The 25,008-nt window shown below is 41.1% G+C and overlaps 1 protein-coding gene across 1 annotated transcript in view; it reads left to right on the forward strand.

The window, feature by feature from the left end:
• Positions 1-25,008, forward strand: part of LOC146833914 (potassium channel subfamily T member 2) — a 1,568,236-nt gene that overhangs the window by 966,916 nt on the left and 576,312 nt on the right. The window contains exons 10-11 of the mRNA XM_085599924.1: positions 4,924-5,104; positions 20,853-21,017. Coding sequence (XP_085456050.1) covers positions 4,924-5,104; positions 20,853-21,017 — 346 coding nt within the window. The remainder of the gene's footprint in view (positions 1-4,923; positions 5,105-20,852; positions 21,018-25,008) is intronic.

A 25,008-nucleotide genomic window follows, 5' to 3' on the forward strand; every position in this document is an offset into this window, starting at 1 on the left:
TGTGTCAGAGAAGTAAAAAAGCTTTACAAGGGAGAGCAGAAAGGAATGCTGCCTCCCTAGATTTAGAGAAATGTCTAAGGATAACTACTGTGAAGAAAATAAATTCATATTGTTCAGATAATGATTTTTTTCCTGTCTTACAGGGGCTCTTGTGGGATTGTGGATAGAAAAAAGGAGTAGATGAGATCCCAATACACTCCACTAGTAGAAATACATATTGTGTCCTTGTTTTTGAGAAGAAGTGTTCAAAAGATAAATACTGTAATGAGTAGAAGATCCATTATTTAAAAAAAATTACAATTATGATCTTGCGAAACTCGTGTGGGATCGTGAAAAGTTGGAAGGAGTAGGTGATGTTTGAATACACTCAGGCATGCACACTTATTACAGGAGTCTTACTGGACATAGTGTTTATCAGAGTCTACTATTTATGACTATGTGCTTGGGAGGAGTTTTGAGTGGAGTTAAGGCTCTTTTTACACTCTGCTATGCACAACCAACATCTGAGATAGAGGCATGAAAGTAGAAGTCAGTCCCTCCCTACACCAAACTTCTGCACACCCATCATCTGAGAGAGAGGTCTGAAAGGCGAGCCCAGTCCCTCGTCACACCCTATTATGCACACCCATCATTACAGAGCCAGGTCGCAGTAGAGAGGCCAGTCCCTCCTGACACCCTATTAGGCATACCCATCATCTGAGAGAGAGGTCTGAAAGGAGAGGCCTGTTCCTTCCCACACCCTGTTATGCAGACCCGTCATCTAACAGAGGAGTCTGAAAGGAGGGGCCAGTCCCTTCCCTGCAGCCTACTATGCACACCCATTATTTTAGGGGGAGGTCTGAAAGGAGAGGACAGTCCTTCCCCACTCTCTACTATGCACACTCGTCGTTTGAGAAAGGGGACTGAAAGGAGAGCCTAGTCCACATACCCTGTTATATGTCATGAGTGATATAATATGTGAGGTCATTAGCAGTGCATTGCGGGGGCATAAGTTATAGTTAGCTCAAGTAACTATAACTGCTGAATTAGCTGGTTTTGTTCGACTGAAATCTGAGCCTAACTATAACATTCCTGTAACCTTTGTTTTTTTCAATGGTATTCCAAGGTTTTTCTAATTCTATTTCCTAACTATAATGTCCCCGAAACCTTTGGTTTTTTTCAGTTAATTTATACAAGATTTTTTATGTTATTTTCTAATTATAAAATCCCTGTAACCTTGGTTCTTTTGTGAATTTGTAAAGTTTTTAAATGTTATTTCCTAACTGTAACCACTAACCTTTGACACTGAGTATGTGATTGAGTGCATGAGGGTCTCAGTGGGAGCATAAATGTTTGAGTAGGTTTGTAAGTGGGTGTGAGAGAGCATGAATGGTGCTGTAAGTGGGTATATGAGTCACTGAATGGGTGGGTTAGTCTCTGAGAGGGTCAGTGATTCATTGATTTAGTCTCTGAGTAGATCTGTGAGTGGGTGAGAGAGAATATGAACAATTCTGTAGGTGCGTGCATGAGTGTGACTGTCAGTGAGTCATGTGTACTTGTCTGAGTTTGTCGGTGAGTGGGTGCATGAGTGCCTGAGTGGGTTCTGCTTGGTTTCTGTCTTTTTCTGATCGCTTCCGACCTTTATTTTGCCTCTTTCTGCTCATTGCTGACCTGTATTTTGCCTCTTTCTGCTAGTTTCTGACCTTCATTTTTCCTTTTTCTTCTAATTTCTGGCTTATGTTTTGCCTCTCTTTGCTCGTTTCTGACATTTATTTTGCATTTTCTGCATGTTTCCAACCTTTATTTTGCCTCTACTTGCTCGTTTCTGACCTCTATTTTGCCTCTTTCTGCTCATTTTTGACCTTTGTTTTGCCTCTTTCTGCAAGTTTTCTACCTTTATTTTGGCTCCTTTTTGTGCTCGTTTCTGATCTCTGTTTTGCCTCTTTCCGCTCATTTCTGATCATTATTTTGCCTTTTTCTGCTTGTTTATGATGTCTATTTTGCATTTTTTGCTAGTTTCTGACTCTTACCTTGCCTCTTTCTGCTCGTTTATGACCTTTATTTTGCCTCCTATGCTAGTTTCTGACGTTTATGTTGCCTCTTGCTTCAAATTTTTGACCTCTATTCTGCCTCTTTCTGTTCATTTCTGACCTTTATTCTGCCTCTTCTCCTTCTTTCTCATCTTTATTTTGCCTTTTCTGCTTGTTTCTGACCTCTATTCTTCCTCTTTCTGCTCATTTTGGACCTTTATTCTGCCTCTTTCTGTTTGTTTCTGACCTATATTCTCCCTCTTGCTGCTTGTTCCCTACCTTTATTTTGACTCTTTTTGGTCACTTCTGACATCTATTCCACCTCTTTCTTGCTTGTTTCTCACCTTTATTTTGCCTCTTTCTGCTCATTGCTGACCTTTATTCTGCCTCTTTCTGCTCCTTTCCCACCTTTATCTTACCTCTTTCAGCTCGTTGCTGACCTTTATTTTGTAGGTTTCTGCTAGTTTCTGATCTCTATGTTGCCTCTTTCTGATCACTGCTGGCCTTTATTTTGCCTCTTTTTGCTTATTTCTTGTCTCTTGTTTGCCTCTTTCTGCAAGTTTCTGATCTCTATTTTGCCTCTTTCAGCTAATTTCTGATGTTTATTTTTATCTTTCTGCTTGTTGTTTGTCTCTCTCTGCTCCAATATCATTTTGATTTGTATAGGCCACAAGGATCCCCTCCCCAGGCTGATTTCGGCCTTGGAGACCCCATCCTCCGGGGCTCTGCCAAGTCTGTGCAATGGGACTGCAGGGGGGGCTTCAAGGCCTCTGCGTTCCCAGCTGGCTCACTACCTCCTGAGGGAGCTGTCATTGCTCTGATAGACAGTGAGCTGCTGAAAGGTAGTCCCTGTCTGTCAGAGCAATGTTTTCATCTGTTTCCCTGCATGCATACTTACGCACAGGGAAACAGATGAAAGCTGCACTTTCTGCAAACCTGAGCTGTTTGAAAGCTTTGGCTTGCAGAAAGCAGAGTTATGTTTTCTAAGCTAACAGCTACCTCCCAATGGAATTTTATGTTTGCATTTATTTTATATATATAGCCACGCGGAAGTGGCAATCACAGGGGCGTGGGTCCGCCCGCATGAATTTTATGTGTTTAGCCCCGGGGTGCGGATGGGCCCAGTGGGCCTGCCACATAATATCTGTAAATACCCCAGTGAGGTGGTGGTCGCTGGGGCTGCAGAGGGAACATGCGGGCCCGTATTAATTTTATATGTTTAGCCCTTGAAAGGTGGTGGTACCTGGGGCAAGTGTGGGCCCTGCAGGCCTGCCCACATACATATTTTGAAGTGACCCAGGAAGGTGGAGGTATCTGAGGTGTGGTGGTATGCATGGGCACCATTCCACATACATAAAAAGCAATGCCCCGGGAAGATGGTGGTACCAGGGGCTTTCATAAGCTCTAGGAGGAGGGCCCCTATGTCCCCCCATCCTATTTTTGTGCTATTCCCCAGTGACCTGGCCCATCTGGGGGGTTATTTGTTTCTTGTGTTTTTTCATTTTTCACTCAAATTTTTAAATATTGTGAATTTGCATCAATTTTTTTATGTCAAATGCTTTTAAGCCATGTCGGGGTCCCGGGGGCTTAAGACCAAGGCTTGGTGGTCAGGGTACTTCTACCCTGCCCCCTTTTCTTTTCTTTTCTTTTTTTTTTTACATTTTTAGGCAATCGGCTGAATCCGAGTTCCAAGATGGCTGCCAACACTTCCTGGTTCAAGTGTTGTCAGCCAATCAGAGGTCTGCATTTCCCACATGTTTCTGAGAAGTCATTACAGCCACAGATATCACTAACTATATTCCCTTAAATTTCTCAACAACTACTGAATGGATTTACACCAAATAACAAAAAGCATAATCTGCATAACCAAATCTAAGCTTTCTGCTAAATTTTGTGTAATTCCATTCAGCGGTTCGGGCTGTAGACATGTTCAATGGACCAATGGGAATTTAAATGGGAAATACACTTTCTTGACACCCCTTTTTCTCGGCCCCCACTTGACTGATCACCCCGAAACTTTCAATGCTTTGTCAAATAGTGCCAAAGATATAGGCAAGTCAACAGACGATTTTCTCACGGAAGGATGGTCCTAACTATTACTACCTACTGACGACTGCCAGTAGGTAATTTATATCGTCACAGTGGATGTGTGTCAAATAAGTACAATTAATCTACACTAACTTCTCAATTCTTAGTTTCATGATATTTTGGTATTGGATATTTTGGACATGTTATTTTGGTATACGCATCAAACCACTGCTCTCACGTGCTTTCTATCTATGTACTTGCGTTGTTAGCTATTTTGTAACTGGACTTCATGCCCAACTGTGTCATTTGCTTTAGGTCTACATTGCTGTTAACATCTCTGCTTGCCTCTGTGACTGAATGTGGCCATACCCTGTCTTCCTACCTGATGAAGCATTTAAAAGTCTGCCTGGCCAGGGGCACGTCTCCATGGCAGACGTCTACCTATCTATATATCTGTCTACAGATGTGTTTGTTTATATACATAAATTGTGAAATTTTCAGCAGCATCAGGGATGGACAGTGAAGGCCTAATGAAATATGATGTTATGGAGCTTATGATTTTCTTTTTCTTTAGTTAATAGCATAACAAATCCAAGGGGAACAAAATACTGACACAGCTTTCTGATATTTAAAGACTGAAGATAGAATATTTTGGTTTCAAGTGCAGTCTATGCTTGGTGTGTCAGCCATCAGCAGAATGTACAGCACCCATGTGAGCACAAATGCTATTGTGTTGTTCACCCTTTGTGATCATTTTGTAAATTCATTCACCGATATCACTGGTTACAATTTGCATACTTCTCCTTGGAATAACAATTGCACAATATAAAGTATCTCAGTAATTAGTACACAGCCTTATTGGTATTTTCTTTTCCTTTCTTGGTAGCATATGTGGAATTCAACATTTGGAAAGAGCAGGCAATAAGCTGACGCTGTTTGATTCGCTCTACTTCTGCATAGTGACATTTTCTACTGTGGGATTTGGTGATGTCACACCGAAGATCTGGCCATCCAAGCTTTTGGTTGTGATTATGATCTGTGTTGCACTTGTTGTACTTCCCATACAGGTATTGTATTTCAGCTATATTATCAGTTGGTAAAATGCCAATATGTTGAAAAAAGCTTGCATTTTTTTTCTTGAATCACAATAAATGATTGCAGTGTTGTAAAATGGTAGGAAATAAATTCAAGGTGGCCTAAACTTTATTGCTGCAGAACTGAAGCTGTTCCTTCCCATATACTGTGCTCATCTGTAAGCACTAGTATTCACTAGCCTAAGGAGCTAGTCCTAATAGGAAATAAAAAAATACTTTAATTTGTTTTTTTCTGTACTCGAATTAACAGTTTGTTTTATGTTTTTAATAAGGGCAGAGAGCCTAATTTCGACGTTTGCTGTAAACTAAAATCCAATGTTTCTCAGTGCATGCTGTAAAACCTGGTACAAAATGGTGGTAGTAATTCCGCCAATGGTAATCCTGTTGAAGGAACATTTACTGCATCTGTCACGAGCTAGTTGAATTTGCATTACTGCTCCCTAAATCAGGCCGTTGTCATTGCTTGACTCCAGTGTTAGACACAGGACGACTTCTTTTTACATTTGTGACAAATTTCTAAAGAGCCACAGCACATTTTATGGCATATTCTACATAGAACTACAGGGGCGTCCATAACACAGGGTGCCCAGCATGTAGGTCAAAGGCAATTGAAAAAATCCCATCGCTGTAAAAGCATTGAAGAGATGGGCAAAGCTAGGCCTGGCCAAGATGCACGTCTCCTGATCGAGCTCTGTCACTTAGTGTGTTACCTAAGACAATGCTTGACAATAGGGGAATCCGTGGCTGTCTGACAGAAAGGAGAGTGGACTGAAGAATGGGTGGTGCTGGGTGATGCTGCTGCAGATCAGAGCTTATAAATTCTCCCTACTTCCACGGATAGAGTGATTTCACAGTCATGCGCACATACACTCATCATACTCTGGTGGGGCCCATTACACCAACATTCATTCTATTACTCTATCCACACTGAATATAAGAAAGAACTCTTTAATCAATCTGCACCTAATTTGAGGTCAATGCAACCTAATTGAATTATCTTGAGTCTTGATTTAAACAATTTAAACACATTTGAGATCTCAATAACATGACAAAGAAATAACCACCCGACACTGTGATTCAAACAAGAATTATTTATCTAAATGAATTCATATGAAAGCCAATTTAATTGCGAAATCATTATTCTCATATTTACCTATTCTGGCTAAATGTCGTTCTCTAAGTCAGGACAGGTCTCTCAGCAAATAATTAAAGTCTCTCGAGCTGTCAGCATCGGTCTTCTGAGCATAAGTTCAGGAAGAAGTGGCCACAGACCCTCTCTAGTCTAGTAATATTTATACTAAAATTGACATACTAAAAGTTACAAACAAACTCTAAAACATCCGTTGAGCAGAGCAGGAAAGGATGTCAGCTTGCAACATTAGAAAAATCTCCGCTCTCGGATATCACAAAATTCAAAATAAGGAAATAGGAAGTCCAAAACTAATTTGTAACATCCATGGATGCTCTTCTCCGGAATTGTATCACTCGCAGTGAAGCCACCACAAGTTTATCAAAAATGTTCATTTGTGACAAATGTTCTCTACCAAGTATAACTGGCGGTCATCCCAGAGTTGTCATCTTTTTTCATAACTTTAGTTCAGGCAGAGGCCGAGGTCACAATCAGCGAAGCCTCTCTTCATATTTCATCTACTCAAATGCAGGCTGTAGATGTCAGCCATTTTCTTAGTAGGCTACAATGGACAACTTAATTAAAAAGAAACACAAAACAACGTTACTACATTGTACTGATTATACAGTGTTAATTCCCACTAATACCCTTATGTATATGTATTTATCTAGCCATTTGCGACATAAAGAAGCATTAAAGCATATTATTTTAAAGCGCAATCACATAACAAATATCACATAAACCACACTTATTTAATTAATTTGCTCACCAACTTAGTTCACCTATTAATTTAGCCATGCAATTGCATTCCCACGTATAGTTCTTTATTAATAAGGTTGGTTAATAAAACTCGACAAAACTTAGTACTTAATAATTAATCATTAGTAATTTTAATTATGACATACAAAAATATAAACTGATGTTTGGGTTTAAATAGAAAACCCTGCTCCAGCAATCCCCCCTTTGGTGATATATTATCACCACAAAAATCCAACCCCAGAAATTTAGTTTCCCCTTTTAGGAAAAATCCAAATGTCTTTTTGTTCTTTCATTAAACTCCAGTTTCTCTTTAATCATCTCTTCTTGTTTCTAAGTACATGCTCTCCCTAAATTCTTCCAATTCTATTTCTTGTGGGTCTCTTTTTGACCTCTTTTGTCTCTTTTCAACATTTTCTTTTATTATTTTCTTTTTATTCCTCCTATATCTACAGCATAAACACCCTAATCTAAGAATCAATAAAGCAACAATCACACATGTCAATGGAAATAATATCTTACCAAAAATGGTACTTACCTATCTTAGCAATAAAATTCTTAACAGCAATCATCTTATTAGCCATTTTAGTCCAGATACTTTCAGCTTCCAGTGGTACTAATTCTTCATGCAAATCAGTAATATTTTTGATATAGACTTTTAGATCCTTGCTTTCATCAGGAATGTAAGTGCAACAATGTTGAACTTTCAGCATTCCACAGACTCCACCCTCTTTTGCCAATAGAATATCAAGGGCAAGTCGATTTTGCATAGACATGGCGCGTAAGGCAACCATCTCTGTATTTACCAATAGAAACCCTCCAGCGGTGCTTGTTGATAAGCGATCCACCACTGTTGACAACTTCCGAATTCCATATGCATTTAATGAAATTCCCACTGCTGGTATCAAAGCTCCGAAAATATCTCCTACAATTTCTGTCCAAGTTTCTCTTTTAAAACGTATTAGTAGATTAATTTGTTCTGCATCTTCTATTCTATCCATATGAAAAATCTTTGGAAAGACCAGGCCAACATAACATGTGCCATACCAATGGTCAGGCAACCTGTAATAAGCCTTATTCCCACAAATATAATACACTCCTGGGAAAACTGGATCTTCACCTCCTTTGAATCTCCATCCCGTCGCAATAAAGTATGTATCATGGCACTCACTAGTCCCAACAAAATAATAATCATATTGGGATTTCCTTCTGGTAATGCATAGTTTACCCTTCTGTGGTGCATCTAAAGCCAAAGTTGGACTGGCCCCATTCTTCAACTCCTTTCCCATCTCAATGTCCCACATTGTCTCACTCATTTTATATCCTCCTGCCTTTTCATGCATACCCATTCTCCTTTTCTCTACCATGTCTAGGAAAGCTTCTTCCTCTTCCTTCAAACTACAAGTTAAATTCTTTCTAAAAATGTAATCTAGTGTTAATTCTTCTGTTTCAATAAAAATCTCACCTAAAATGTTAGCTTCTTTAGCAGGATTCAGTTTTTTATTCATAGGCAATTGCCCAAAAATGTTATCCTTATTAGACATATCATAATCTATTTTCCCTAATAAATAAAAAATACTAATCAACACACTACATGAAATTCCATACGTAGCTGGAAGATGATGATAAGTAACTCCTTCTGAAACGGATGCAGGTAATTGCATACAGACGTAGCAATCCCTTACCTCCATTGTCCTTACGTATTCATACAATAATTTTGAAAAAACATTGCTAGAAAAATCATTAATTGATCTATCCTTATGTATGTATATATTACTAATTCTAGATGGTACTACTTTTTGCAAACTTTTCCCTATGTTAGTCATATTCTCAGTATGTATTCCCAAAGTGTCTACTGTAACTCTAAAAGTAACTAATAAAGAAAGCACACTCCATAGTAGCATTAATAGTCCTGTACAACAGCAGCACATTTTGCACCATCTTTTCAGGAAGGTACATCTACTTTGCTTATTTTCTGTGTTAGCCATCTTATTACTTTGACTGTATCTTTTGACTTAGCCTCTACTACTCCACTACTGAATCTCTAGGACAGCAAACATCCACTAAATCGTTACAATCTGTTAATTTTTCTTTAGATTTCTTCTTCTTCACTCTTCTCCAAGTGACTCCTTCAGTTCACTCAATTTGGATTTTCGTCACTTTTCACTTCTTCTTCATCAACATCAAATTGTTTCAGATCCTGAACATCTGTCTCTTCTCCAATGTCAGACAAGATAACTTTCAGGATTCCAACAGTTTTCTCCTCCTCAACCACCTTCAGTAAGGTCCCCTCTGGATTTCCTTGACTCTCTGCCTCTCCCTCCTCTTCAGAGAGTGCCACATACTTCCATTCTGGTGACCTATACTTCTGGTTGGGCTTTCTGATTCTTTTGATCGCCTCTGGTTCCTTTGGTTCTTTTGGTTCTTCTTCTTTCGCTTGATTTTGGCTTGACACCTCGTTCACCTGTTCAGCTTTCGATGAGTTAACTCGTGTCAGTCAATATCTCAGCCTCTTTATCTTGTTAGGCCAAAGATCTCCTTTTAGATTTCTTTTCTGTTTTACTTCTCTACTGTTCCTTTCTCCAATCCAAGTTCTCTTTCTCAGAACTCGACCCTCTGGTATCTCATTCTCACTCTCATCCGATTCTGTCTCATTTGCCTCTTGTTCATCAACAATTCTCTCTTTTTCCACAGTCTTCTTCTCCACCAATTGAGATTTCCCTACTACTGTCCCTCCTCGGGTCTCCGACACGCAATCTTCTTGCTGTCTACTTGTCCCTTCACCTAGCTTATCATGAATGTTCCCTACACCTCCTCGGGGGTCTTCCGCAATCTGTCCCTCTCTATCTTCTTCTGACCCTACTTCTTCAGAAATTATCTCAGATGGATTCCTCTCAACTCCCTCATTTGATTCAGGTGTAGTCTCTGTGGAAATGCTCCTTTCTTTTCTTTCTTTCTCTTTATTTTCTCCACTGCTAGTTAGAACTTCAGGCACCTTTCCAGAATCTGAACTTTCTTCTGAGGTTCGCAATGTTCCTCTTGAAACTTCTTCTGGTAAGAAAAAAGAATCACCTGACTCTCTTTCTGACTCTCTTTCCCACCTTTCAGGATTCTTTTTTCTTCTCACTGTTTCAGTGTCTGCATCATCACTGGAATCTGACTCTTCAAAGTACTCTTTCCCAATCCCATCTTTTGGATTTGGAACTCTCAGAGTATGACTTGCATGAATCCAGTTCTTCAATCCAGCACACTTTATAGCAGTCGTCGTAGACAGAATGACTTGTCTTGGTCTTCCCCACCTTGGAACCAAGCAATTTCTTCTTCTGTGCACTTTTATTCTCACCCAGTCCCCTGGGCTCAGATCATGGGCTGCCTTCTTTTCAAGTGTGGTGGCGTCTTCTCCAACCTGGTGAAACACAGAATGAACTGCGTCAGCCAGGCCTTTACAGTAATCCAAAATCATGTCATCAGTTATAGTCATCAGCTTGTTGACGGGCACGAATGCATGTCTCATTGCTCGTCCCATTATTATTTCATGTGGACTCAACCCCGTAGTTCTGTCTGGAGTAGATCTAATGGTCATCAGCACTAGAGGCAAGACATCAGGCCATTTCATTCCAGTGGCTAAACACATCTTGCCAATTCTGTTTTTGATTGTGCCATTCATCTGCTCAACAACACCAGAAGCCTCTGGTCTGTATGCACAATGTAGCTTCTGCTGTATACTCAATGCTTCACAAACTAAACTCATGAGTTCATTATAGAAGTGTCCTCCTCTGTCTGACTCAATTGTCACTGGGAACCCGTACCTAAGAATCAACTCTCTTAACAGCAACTTGGCCACTGTTATTCCATCATTTCTCCTAGTTGGATATGCTTCCACCCACGTTGAGAACAAACAGACTACCACTAGAACATACCTCAATCTATTGGCTTGGGGCATTTCAATTAAATCTATTTGCATTCTGGTAAAGGGACCTCCTTCCCTGCCTATTGTTCCTAGGCTCACCACTGTCTTCTTTCCAGTATTGAATTGCTGACAAATCAAACATCTTTGACAGATGCTCTCTGCTATCAGCCTGAACTTTGCATTGTACCAGGTCTGTTTAAAGGATCTAAACATAGCATCCCTCCCCAGGTGTCCCTGGCCATGATACATTCTTGCCATTGTTAACAACATAGCATTTGGCATGACTGGTCTTCCATCCCTATAGATCTATACATGATCCTTTTCTCTTGGTGCACAACCTGCCTTGATCCAATCTCTCATTTCCTCATCTCCTGCTTCATCCTGCAACTGCCTCACCTCTTCCCATGTTTCCATCACATTAGTAAACATCACAGAACAAAAAGACATTTCTTTCTCTTTTCCCCTGTTAATGGAATGATTGTTCTTTGCACAATACTGTGCTATGTCATTTGCAAACCTATTTCCCAGAGTTACAAAATCATCACCCTGTCCATGAGCAGCACATTTTACAACTGCTAACTCTTTAGGCAGCTGTATCGCCTCAAGCAATTTCCCAATCACTTCAGCATTCTTTATAGGAGTTCCACTTGAGGTCGGGAAACCTCTCTGTAGCCAAAGTTGGCCAAAATCATGAATAACTCCAAATCCGTACTGACTATCAGTCATTACAGTCACTCTCACATTTCTTCCAATCTTGCAAGCTTTTGTCAATGCCACCAATTCCACTACTTGAGCAGATTTAACTCCTTTCAAAGGTGAAGCTTCCATAACTTCTGAAACTTTACACACCACATATGCAGCACTCAGCACACCTTCTTCTGTTCTCAGACATGATCCATCCACAAACAACACATGATCATTCTCAGGCAGTGGCAGATCTCTTATGTCTGGTCTCGGTTTTGTACAGTAATCAAGCACATCCAAGCAATCATGATCAACATCATCTCTCACACTCACATTTTCAGCATCTGGCAACAGTGTTGCTGGATTCACATTCACACATCTCTCAAGAGTCACATTTGATGCTCCCAGAATGATTTTCTCATATTTAGTCAGCCGACTCTGTGACATATATTGAGTTCTGCTTCTTGTCAAAAGAATTGCCACATCATGAGGTACGAACACCCGTACAGGATATCCCATTATTATACCCTCACTCTGTTCCAAGCTTCTGCATGTAGCAGCTACTGCTTTCAGACAACCTGGTAAACCCACAGCTACTGGGTCAAGTGTTGATGAGAAGTACGCAATTGGCCTTCTCAGTCGTCCATGTTTCTGGATTAACACTGAAAGTGCACATCCATTCCTCTCACTACAGTACAGCTCAAACTCCTTCTCATAGTCTGGCATTCCTAGAGCAGGAGCTTCACATAATCGGTTCTTTAATTCTTCGAATGCTGCCATTTGTTCTGCATTCAATTCCAATGGGTCTTTTATTTCACTTTTGGTCAATTTAATCAGTGGCTTTGCTATCAGGGAAAAATTACTTATCCACTGACGACAATAACCCACCATTCCCAGAAACATTCTCACTTCTCTCTGGGTCATTGGGGCTCTCATTCCTCTGATAATTGTGATCCTGTCAATAGTCACTTTGCTTAGACCTTTTTCAATATTGTGTCCAAGATAATGTACTTCTTTCTTGCAAAATTGCAATTTGGCTGGAGATACCTTTAATCCTCCATCAGCCAGATGGTTCAGTAAAGCTATGGTATCTACTTCACATGCTCACGTATCTTCGATGCCACAAGTAGGTCATCGATATACTGTACTAGTACTGAGCTTTCAGGCATAGTCAGACTTTCCAAAGATTTCTTCAGCAACTGATTGAATATTGAAGGGCTCTCTGTATACCCCTGTGGGATTCGGCACCATGCCAAAATACGCTGTCCAAACCGAAATGCAAAAATCGGCTGGCTGTCATGATGCAATGGAATTGAAAAGAAAGCATGACACAAATCAATTACTGTGTACCATTCAGCATCATGAGGAATCTGATACAAAATCACTGATGGATTTGGCACAATGGGACAGCATGACACCACAATTGTGTTAACCTTTCTCAACTCTTGTACTATTCTGAACTTCCCATTAGGTTTCTTCAGTCCCATTATAGGTGAATTACATGGGCTACTCAGTAACTCTCTCAAGACACCTTGCTGAATCATTTTGTCAATTATAGGTGTTATTCCTTCAATTATCTCTGGTGTCAATCTGTATTGTGGGATATTAGGATAAGAGATTCCCTCTTTCACTGTAATCTTTACTGGATCTACATTATTCATCAATCCCACATCCTCTCCAGTGAAATCCCAAACTGCTGCTTTTACTGTGTTTCTCAATTCTTGAGGCAAGTCATCTGGATTAAATACAGCATATGTTCCAACAATCTCATTTTCTCTATTATCTAGAGTCACTCTGTATAAAACATCCTCATCCGGTGTCTCAAAGGCTATTCCATCAGGAGTACAAAAAATTGTGCAATTCATTTTACACAACAAATCCCTACCTAACAAGTTCACTGGACTAGTGTCACACACTACAAACCTGTGCATATCTGAAAATGTTCCTATCCTTACCCTTACTGGTTCAGTAAGACGAGTCTTAATCTGTGTATTCGACACACCAACCACTTGGATTGCTTCGTCCGAGAGAGGAAGATTTCTTATATCTGCTGACCTGACAGTTGATCTCGTCGCTCCTGTGTCTACTAAAAAAGTAACACTTTCTCCATTTATTTTCCCATCTACAAATGGTCCTGCCTGGTCTATTTCTAGAGTTGCTCCAAGTATGCACTCTTCCTCCTCTCTTCGGCACCATCAGAAGTCCCCTTCAGACTCACTCCCCTCATTCTTTAACCAGTATTGTTGTACTGGATTTGTACGTCTCGGTTTGTTTACCTGTTCCTCATTGTGGAATCCCGAGTCTTGTTTGTATTTCTGGGATCCTCTGTTCTGTGGCAAAGGCGGTTTTGGCTCTTGATTCTGCTGCTTAACAACCTTCTGCTGTTGCTGCGGAGGATTACACCCCTCGTTCTGCACCTGTTGATTCAAGGATTGATTGTCATTATTCACTAATGGTGGATTCGTACACTCGGATCTCCAGTGCCCTAATTTTCCGCAGTTGTGGCACGGAAACATTTTCTTCGCCTCCTCAAGGTTCCCCTTTCCTTTTCCTGTACCATATCTGGGCCTATTTCCTGGATTATTTGCTTGTTCAACCAGCTGTGCTTCTTGTCTTTCTGCAACCTTCACCTGTGCCCACATCGCTTTTTCCTTCAGCTTTCTTTGTTTCGCCTCAATTTCATCACTGAAGTACTTCGCATGTCTCAAGATCTCATCAATCTTCTTACTCTGCCAATCAACTGTGTGCTCACTTATCATTTCACTGATTTCAGGTCGCAAGCCGTATACAAATCTGTATACAAAATGACTCAAATCCTTATCACCCAGATGTTCATCTCCACTTAACTGTTTAAAAGCCAGTATCAACCTTTCATAAAAGGCATGAACTGATTCTTTTACTTCCTGATGTGTTCGATCTATCTTAACCCAATCTGTCTCTTTAGGAGGTACCTTATTCTTCGGGAACACTATGACCTGTTCATATTTCTTCATAACCTCCGGGTCTGGAGCTCCTGTTCTTTGATCTCTCGGGTATTCTTTAGTGGGCCAATCTATGACTATTTTACACTCTACCCACAAGTCTGCTGGAACAATTATATCAAACAGACTATTCAGGTCAATCCACAGCACTTTTGACAATTTCAGAAACCTATCAACCTGCCTATACCACTCGATAGGCTTCTCTCTCAGTCGAGGAAAATCATTTGTAAATGACAAAATATCCTGCCTAGTCCATGGGACATGTACATATCCTCCTCCAGGAATCTCTCTCATAGGATAGGCATTCACTGTTTTTTCCTTTTCTCTCATGGGGAATGCTGAGTAAGTTCTGTCCACTGTATCTTCTCTTTTCTTATACCATCTATCCTTCCACTTTTCCACATCACCCCATTTTCGCAATAATCCAATCATTTCCTTAATCAGCCCTGTTCGGCCAACATCATTTAGATTCTCAATATCCTTATCCGAAAAATCTACTCGGTAAGGCTTCTGTAAAGCTTTCACTTTATCCATGTCAATTCCCATTTCACTCGCTATTCCTTTTAACCTGTCATGTGTATTCTTAGCCCTCCATGTGATACTCTTGCACATGAATAACAACTCTCCATCATGATGATTTTTTAGCGTTTCTGTAGGAATTGTTCCTGCTATAAGCTCCTCCAGTTCTATACGCAACCTGGCTACATCAATTGCCTGAGAATCTTTGTCCTTCTTTTGGAGAACTTTCAACCAATCATTCAAATCCTCAGCCGTTATTTCTGTAGATTTTTTTGTACTCACTTGTTCTGTGGTTCCAAAATTGATCCTCCCATCATAACATTTCTTTCCACACAACCAGTATTTAATCCTGAATTAGGCTGTACATTTAACTCTCCACCACATGTAGTATGTCTCAACTGTCTCAACTGATTCTCTCCCGTCCTCATTCCTGACTGTTCTGGAGAACTAACTAGTCCATTTCCTACATATGGAACTGTTAAACCACTTTCACCCATTCTTTGCTTATCAAAAATAGGCATAACCAGACCTATGGTTACAGGCACTGTAACAGCTTCTAGATTCTTGGTTAATTCCCTGATTTTCTCTGTCAACTCAAATGTTGTTCTTGCTAGTTCTCTTGTTTTTTCATCCTCGATTTCATTCTCTCTCTCGCTCTCTCGCTCTCTCTCTTTCCCCTTCCGCAAAAGAGCTACTGTTTTTCAGATCAGGTGTCACAACTTCTGTTTTTATGATTTGCAAAGTATCTCTCATTGGGGTAGCAACTGGTGTTCTCACTTCCGGTTCTGGTCTATATGGAGGTGGTCTCTTGTAAATCATGTCATCCAAGACTTCATCCTCATATTCATTAGCCCCATACCTTCTCAATTCTGCATCATGTACCTTTTCGGTACCCTTTCTCCCTTCTGCTTCCTCAACAGTTCTCAAAGGATATAGTCCCTGAGTCATACTAGCATCTCGCCATCTCCTCATTCGATCATGATGAGTTTCACGATCATATTTCCTCCCGAACATATACCTATAATTACCTCCACTCCTCTGCTTTTCTCGCTCATGCACCTCATCTTCCCATTGTACCAATGCCTCGAACTGTGTCGGCCTTGGTCTGGGCTCTAGACTCATCATTCTCTCCCGTAAATTTCTCAACACGGCCAGATTAAATGAACCATGTTCCGGGAATGCTAAAACACCATCTTCTCTAGTATACTTAGCCCAATTGTCTAACCAAATACAGGTATGATACCCATATTTCGCAACCATGAAGGATGCAGGGGTTCTTGTCGGAGGTAGTAACTCCCCTTCTCTAGTTACTATATCCTTATCCTTGTCAAACCATTTTTTAATTTTACTGAACAAGGATTTCTTTTTCTTTTCCTCGGTTTGGTAATACATTTTTGCGTTTACCACAACCCTCTAGTCCTTTCTACAACTGTACGATCTTTTGTCCAATAACAGCGCGACTCACACTAACGCACCAATCCCGGAGCGTCTACGTCACCCTGTACTTCTTCCAATCCCTGCGCGGCTCACACCAACGCACCAATCACAGTGCTTTCACTGTTTTAACCCACTGTCCAATCACAGCGCGATCTACTCCTGTCACCTGTCACTCGTCTACCCCTCCTTTACAAAACTTTCTCGGTAGACCTTGTTTCAGATTCTACAAATCTATTAGTTACAACATATAAACATCTCCATTGTCTGCTCCGCTAACCACAGAATAGTAAAGACCTTTCCCACGAGAATCCCGCTTCTCTCTAGAACAGCGCTTACCTCTGCTCTACTATGGAATTATTACTTTCGTTGACACAGTAGCACATCCCTCTACTCTGCCCTTCTAACATGCATCCATTAACTGTTTCCTCCCGGAATATTCCTAAGAGCTTCACAATCAACTAAATGTCCATACATTCACGCACTTTCACACCAGAAAAATGTAGCACATTTACACAGAATCCTGTCTTTCCTGAGAACAGCGAACAATCTGCCCTACTACAGAATCATAACATACGTTAACAAAGCAGCGCTTACCTCTGCTCTGTCCTTCAAACGAGCTCAGAGAATACCTATTACCTTCCCAGTGATAAGCGTTAACGGCAATCCCAAAAAGGATCCCTGATACCTAAGACCAGAACTTCACAGATAACCTTCGCAACCATACACACTTCTTTTATACAGAAAATATGTCTCTAGTAGTAACACACGACGATGTCACTGAATCGAACCCAGACAATGCGACGCGCAACTTCAATTGTCACACGCTTTTCCCTGCATTCGTACAGGGCCAACAATCCCGCCTTTCCCGAGAGCAGCACTCACTTCCCTCTGCCCTACTACGGAACTGTCACCGACTCCCTACGTCCCAGAAGCCGTACACACTACATATAACTCAATATGACGACTTCAACATTTAGTGTTAGTACATGTATCAACATCAATCAATAAATCCAAAAGCCTATGTACAAGCAATCTATCAAATCAAGACAATAATCAAAACCATCCTCTGCACATTTTATGGCATATTCTACATAGAACTACAGGGGCGTCCATAACACAGGGTGCCCAGCATGTAGGTCAAAGGCAATTGGAAAAATCCCATCGCTGTAAAAGCATTGAAGAGATGGGCAAAGCTAGGCCTGGCCAAGATGCACGTCTCCTGATCGGGCTCTGTCACTTAGTGTGTTACCTAAGACAATGCTTGACAATAGGGGAATCCGTGGCTGTCTGACAGAAAGGAGAGTGGACTGAAGAATGGGTGGTGCTGGGTGATGCTGCTGCAGATCAGAGCTTATAAATTCTCCCTACTTCCACGGATAGAGTGATTTCACAGTCATGCGCACATACACTCATCATACGCTGGTGGGGCCCATTACACCAACATTCATTCTATTACTCTATCCACACTGAATATAAGAAAGAACTCTTTAATCAATCTGCACCTAATTTGAGGTCAATGCAACCTAATTGAATTATCTTGAGTCTTGATTTAAACAATTTAAACACATTTGAGATCTCAATAACATGACAAAGAAATAACCACCCGACACTGTGATTCAAACAAGAATTATTTATCTAAATGAATTCATATGAAAGCCAATTTAATTGCGAAATCATTATTCTCATATTTACCTATTCTGGCTAAATGTCGTTCTCTAAGTCAGGACAGGTCTCTCAGCAAAGAATTAAAGTCTCTCGAACTGTCAGCATCGGTCTTCTGAGCATAAGTTCAGGAAGAAGTGGCCACAGACCCTCTCTAGTCTAGTAATCTTTATACTAAAATTGACATACTAAAAGTTACAAACAAACTCTAAAACGTCCGTTGAGCAGAGCAGGAAAGGATGTCAGCTTGCAACATTAGAAAAATCTCCGCTCTCGGATATCTCAAAATTCAAAATAAGGAAATAGGAAGTCCAAAACTAATTTGTAACATCCATGGATGCTCTTTTCCGGAATTGTATCACTCGCAGTGAAGCCACCACAAGTTTATCAAAAATGTTCATTTGTGACAAATGTTCTCTACCAAGGATAACTGGCGGTCATCCCAGAGTTGTCATCTTTTTTCATAACTTTAGTTCAGGCAGAGGCCGAGGTCACAATCAGCGAAGCCTCTCTTCATATTTCATCTACTCAAATGCAGGCTGTAGATGTCGGCCATTTTCTTAGTAGGCCACAATGGACAACTTAATTAAAAAGAAACACAAAACAACGTTACTACATTGTATTGATTATACAGTGTTAATTCCCACTAATACCCTTATGTGTATGTATTTATCTAGCCATTTGCGACATAAAGAAGCGTTAAAGCATATTATTTTAAAGCGCAATCACATAACAAATATCACATAAGCCACACTTATTTAATTAATTTGCTCACCAACTTAGTTCACCTATTAATTTAGCCATGCAATTGCATTCCCACGTATAGTTCTTTATTAATAAGGTTGGTTAATAAAACTCGACAAAACTTAGTACTTAATAATTAATCATTAGTAATTTCAATTATGACATACAAAAATATAAACTGATGTTTGGGTTTAAATAGAAAACCCTGCTCCAGCAATGCAACCGTGTTCGGGACTCAAACGCATCATTGCCCTTCCTCCACCCTGTCTCCCATGCTGGTGCGCCCCTGATGTGTGCTCCAGGAAAAGTGCACCTTTGACTAGAATGGGACTTATTACGGAGAAACACTGCCAAAGGGAGGAGTCGGACATTTGAAAGCGCAAGATAAAATAAACAGAACTCTGTTAGCAATAACGTTATATTCAATGAACCCTCAAAAGCAACACTTCTTGTCTGTCCTGTTGAAGGAATTGTGCGACTAGAGGTGATTGGTACCTTACACCAAAGTCAACCATGGTAAATTAGGGCACCATGATAAATGTGAAAGTAGTGGCGGCTGGGACAAAAATAAAAGTCAAAATAAATAATTACACTCACCTTCCTGACGTGACGTCCTACTCGCTCGGGTCTTCTCCAGGCAGGCAGATTCCAACGCGGGACCCAGGAAACTGCAGTTACCAATCTTGGCGCTGCTCTCATGCCGCATGAAAGAAGTGCCAGGATTGGAGGGAGCGGCCTCCTTCGGCGCTCCCGAAGACACTAGAGCCTTATGCTGTCTCTTACCCAGCTGTTTTAAACTGGGTTAGAGAGGTTTAAAATGTGCATGGATGGCTGTCCGTCTCTAAAAAGACATGCGCACTTTAAACTTAAAGTGCCCTGCCTGGATTGAGATACTTTCCCTGCAATAGTGTGGTGGCCACAATCTTGAAATGACTGGACAAGATTTGTTTTTCAGTTACTGTTGCAGTTGAGAGGCAAATTGATATGTGATTAATTTCACCTTACTGGAGATTAATTTGGCATTCCAGAGACAGAAAGGCATCTGTGAATGAAGCTGGTTTCTCAACAAGGTGCATGGTTGACGATTGTTAAGAACAGAAGGGATGTGGGGATTGGTATTGCCCATTTCAGAAGCACTCGTGGAACCATGGCGGAAAGACGAGGCCTTAGACAATTGGGACAGGAAGTAGTGGCAGGGGAAGTGAATCTACCAACAGAGGGTAGATATGCTAAACAGTCCCACGAAGATGAGGAATATCAAAACCAACAAATCTATGTGGAGGGGTAACAGAAAAAGGATTCATTGGACAATGGATATTGCTTGACCACAGCCCTGATGTTGCTAGGACCCTTACTCCCACAGATGTCTAACTTTTTTTCTAAAGGAAAAGTAAAGGTGCACAGGACGGCACTGGTGACAATCCCATAATTTTTAGACGTGAATGTCTGTAGACATTCTGGGAAACCATCCTTATAATCAGGCACTGCTTCTTTTTTAAGCGAGAAAGGCTTTATCATAGAGATGGTATGCACAGTCACTTCATGCATGATTACAGTGCTCGAAGTGGAAAATGTGGTTTCCTGGCAAACAGACCCATAGAAGCCTATCCTGAAAAAGGTTACTACAGTTGGGTGATAGTGATCAATTACATACAATAATGGAAAGATGTAGATTTTGTTGGTCATTTCAAAGGTTTCATACCCATCAACAACCAGAATCCATTCTTGAAACAGCTAGCGGCGAACCACAATTTAACACTTAAATGTATTGATAAAATGTAAGTATTTGAGTCCTGCATGAAAGTAATTGGACAGCTGAAAAAAAGTCTAATGATAGTTAGATATCTGCCCTACACTTTGCGAGTGTGCTGAAGTAACACTCACGGCGTCTTCTTACAGTTTGAACAGCTCGCCTACCTCTGGATGGAGAGGCAGAAGTCTGGCGGAAACTACAGTCGTCACCGCGCTCAGACGGAGAAGCACGTGGTGCTGTGCGTCAGCTCCTTGAAGATCGACTTGCTGATGGATTTCTTAAATGAGTTCTATGCTCACCCACGACTGCAGGTACGACACAGATGTGAGAGAAGGAATATGAATGAGCAGTAGCGTCACTAGGGTTGGTGTCACCCGATGCGGGTAACTCATGGTGTCACCCCCTCACAACTTACCACATGGACCTCCTCCACCCGAGTCCGCCAGTGGACACAGTTGGCAAATAACGGGACCATACAGAATCCTTAGTAATGTTTGGAAATGTAGGTCCTATATTTACAAAATGTGCCTGTTAACAACAGTGTGATAATGACTCATTAATCAGGTTGTATAGTGGGCTACCTGCTAGTCAACAGTTTATTGTAATTTATAATATCATAGGTATGTTACTTTTTACTGGTGTGGTGTTCCCACTATCCAGCAACACGATATATCAGTGGTCGAAGTGGGGGAAAAAAATTCGGGGAACTGTGGGCGGAGAATCAGAGGGCGGGAATAACCCAAGGATTGGATCAGTGGGCAGAGCCAGAGGCGTGGCCAGAATGCGCAAACATCTCAATTTTTTGTATTTGTTTGGTTTCACTGCTCAGTTTTATCAACCAATGGATACACATGATTATGTAAGGTTATAATGAGTTATTGACAGTAAAATTTGTTCACAAAGTGGGATATGCTTCTAATCACAGAATGTCCCCAAATACGATAAAATGTGGAAGCACAAGCCATTTGTCTCCGAGCCATGGAGTTTCTGTCATCAGCACTTCTCCCTTTTCCAAAACAGCAGTTCAAACATGAATGGCTAAAAATCCTAATTTGCAAATGTTTTCTAAATAATAATGGCTCTGCCATATTTGCCTCATAATGCAAGATCTGTAGCATGATCTGATCATTTAAACTAATAAATTGTTTGTAGCTCAAACGTATCAAAAGTTAATAAAAAATGTGACTTGTGTTGCTGCGGAGTAGATGACAGTTAATAGCTCACTGTTCTATGTTAGGATTTTAACTTATAAACTGCAAGTAACAAAAGGATCTCTCTGACAAAAGCAGTAGCCCACTGGCCTATTTACATTATGTCCACTTTGTGATCTGCATGGTACATGTTCTTTGCAGCAGGTACATTAACCCTCTGAGCTACCTTTCCATGAGTCAAATCTTACATTAGACAAAATTCCAATATCTCTCTAGGAAGAACATTAATCACCAGAGTCATCATGACATTTTTATTGTTACCGAAAATTACTGGAGGCCAGGAAGGAGGCAGTAAGCGCTTTTAAAACCATAATATACTTGCAAAAATGATGCCTCCACCTAAAGTGAGCACCTGGTGCGGTCACACCGGTTGCACCGCCCTAGAGCTGGCCCTTATCAAGGGTCCTGTGATCTCAGTGACAGGGTCATTGTTCTAGGGTGTACTGCTACATAGGGCTGCCCGCAAGACTGGAGGTGAACTTCAGTATGGATTGTGGTGGACAAGCCTTGAAGGTTAACCTACACTTGTCATGCTAGGGTCCACCTGCTGGTGCTACGACACCGGGGCTTCTAATGTCTTGCGAAGCCTTCTAAGGTCTAGCATGAGATAGTGCTCTCTCAGGAGAGTGGTCTGGCGGACTGGTTATTAAGGCTGAACCTGGTTCCCCAGTTCCAAATTCAGCAGCTCTGGCCATAGTGCCACATCCTCTCCCCGACTGAACACCATACTGCCCCAATGAGAAAAACTCACACTGCCTTCAATTACAACCCAACTGTTGCCGGCTATAAACACCTGGATGTGGCTCAATTTAAATTACGCACTGGGCAAGAGCAATATGTGGCCTACAAACAAAAGTGCCAGCATCCTGGAAAAAGCAAACACTCATAGGGAATGCAAAATTTTGCAAACCATGTGAAATGGAAGCAGGAACAACATGGTTACCTTAACGCTTTTACACTCACTGTTCAGAAATCAGTGAGTGCTTTTGCCTGAAAAGTTAAGGACATGACAACAGGGCCCTGAATGGACCCATTTCAATGGCCATTGCTTATATCCTTACAAAAAGTAAGCAGTATGGTAAAAAAAAGACAACATCCCTAGATTCAGAGCAGCAGTGCAAATTTTGTTTTTCAATCCTCACATTGCAGTACCTCCAGGATTGGTGCACTAGTTCCAAGCCCAGGGAAAAAAATGCCAAGACAACAAAAATAGCGCGTCACTGGCAAACTCTGTAAAAGTGGCGCTAATGTGTTTGGGTGTGAATAAAATCAATCTGGCCAATTTGCTACCACTCTGTCTTACTTTATTTAGTTATTTATTTTTCATATTTTTAAACTTTTATTCCCGATGCTGCACTTTGGAATTAAATGTCAGAAAAATAGACATTGATTACCAGCAAAAGTGATTTTCTTTTTTGGATCCATTTCACAGGGAAGCAAATAAAATAAAGGAGGGGAGATAGTGCGCACTGCGCACAGGCACCTCCTCCTCCTAAAAGGTTAGGTTGCTCTGCGCACACCGGCCCTGTTGGTGTCACCCCATGTGAGGGTGTCACCCGGTTCGGTCCGCACCCCCGCACCCCCATAGTGACGCCGTTGTAAATGAGTGCGGCTTGTTATCTGCAAAGAGGATGCGTTTCTGAAGATTGGTCCTCGCGGTAGGTCTGTCTACCAAATCAGAATGTGAATGATGAGTGAAGGACACATCAATGTCACAATCCGTACATTCTAACGTGTATGTATTTATGATGCTACAGATACCATGGAAAGAACATAGCAGTTTCTCTAGTTTTAAAAAGGCAATGTTACTGCAAGATGAAGAGCCCAAGAAGCTGAAACGCACATGCACTGTATGTAACAAGACTGATTTAAAGACTTTTAAAAAAAACGCTAAACAATACATGTTATAAATATTATGAATCAGTAATTAACACGCAGATTCTTCTATCTATCTATCTATCTATCTATCTATCTATCTATCTATCTATCTATCTATCTATCTATCTATCTATCTATCTATCTATCTATCTATCTATCTATCTATCTATCTATCTATCTATCTATCTATCTATCTATCTATCTATCTATCTATCTATCTATCTATCTATCTATCTATCTATCTATCTGTTCTCTGTCCATCTATCTATGTAGCCACACAAATACATACATAAACCTTCAGTACATGCCATAACTAAAGCTCTGCCATGTATTAGGGGTTTATTACGAGTCTGGCAGTCCACGGACTGCCAGACATGCAGGGCGCAGAAGTGGCGGTCTTCTGACTGCCCTATTATGACCAGGGCAATCGGGCTGCCCTGGGACGACCGCAATTGCCAGGGAACGGAGATCCCTTGTGGTGGTGAGGCAGTCTTGAAGCCGCAATATGCTTGGGGGCGCTGCTGCGGCCCGCCAAGCATATTACGAGTTTCCTCAACCCCACACTTTTCATGGTGGTAGGACCACCATGAAAAGTATGGCGGTGAGGAAACAAAGGAGGCGCCAGTTACCTACACAGCATAGACTGCAGAAGTCCATCCCATGCAGGTACTGATTTTGACGTTTCCATTGTGGTGCCTATTTCATAGGCATCACCGTCAGAACGCCAAAGAACCGCCAGCCAGACAGGAGAAAACTCCTGATCTGGTGGTTGGTGCAAACATAGGTTTGGCAGTGCTAGTGTGGGGTGGTCCCGCTCCCGCACCACCAAACTCATAATAAGATAGCCTTTTATGAGCATGGTGGTGGGAGCATGAGTTATGATGTGCATAGTGGGTTACACACCATAACTGACGAATTTCAGGACAATTTCACATTTGTGTTCGCCGAACTATAACAGACCTTTAACTCTGGCGTTATCAGTGATGTACCACTTTCACCTACTATGTACGTACACATCCTGCACTGTGTATGGCCTCTGACCAAGCATTGCAGCCAACCTACTTTTGCTGCGTCCGTGGAGGTTGATCACATGGGCTCCCTGGGATTGCACTGGTCTTAATTTGCTAGCTACCAAATTTCATGCAGATTCATGAAACAGTGCCATGAAATTGATACAACCAAGTGTAGGCTAAACAGCTGAGTCTGTGCCAAA

Source organism: Triturus cristatus, chromosome 4_2, assembly GCF_964204655.1.
Source record: "Triturus cristatus chromosome 4_2, aTriCri1.1, whole genome shotgun sequence".
Lineage (NCBI taxonomy): Eukaryota > Metazoa > Chordata > Amphibia > Caudata > Salamandridae > Triturus > Triturus cristatus.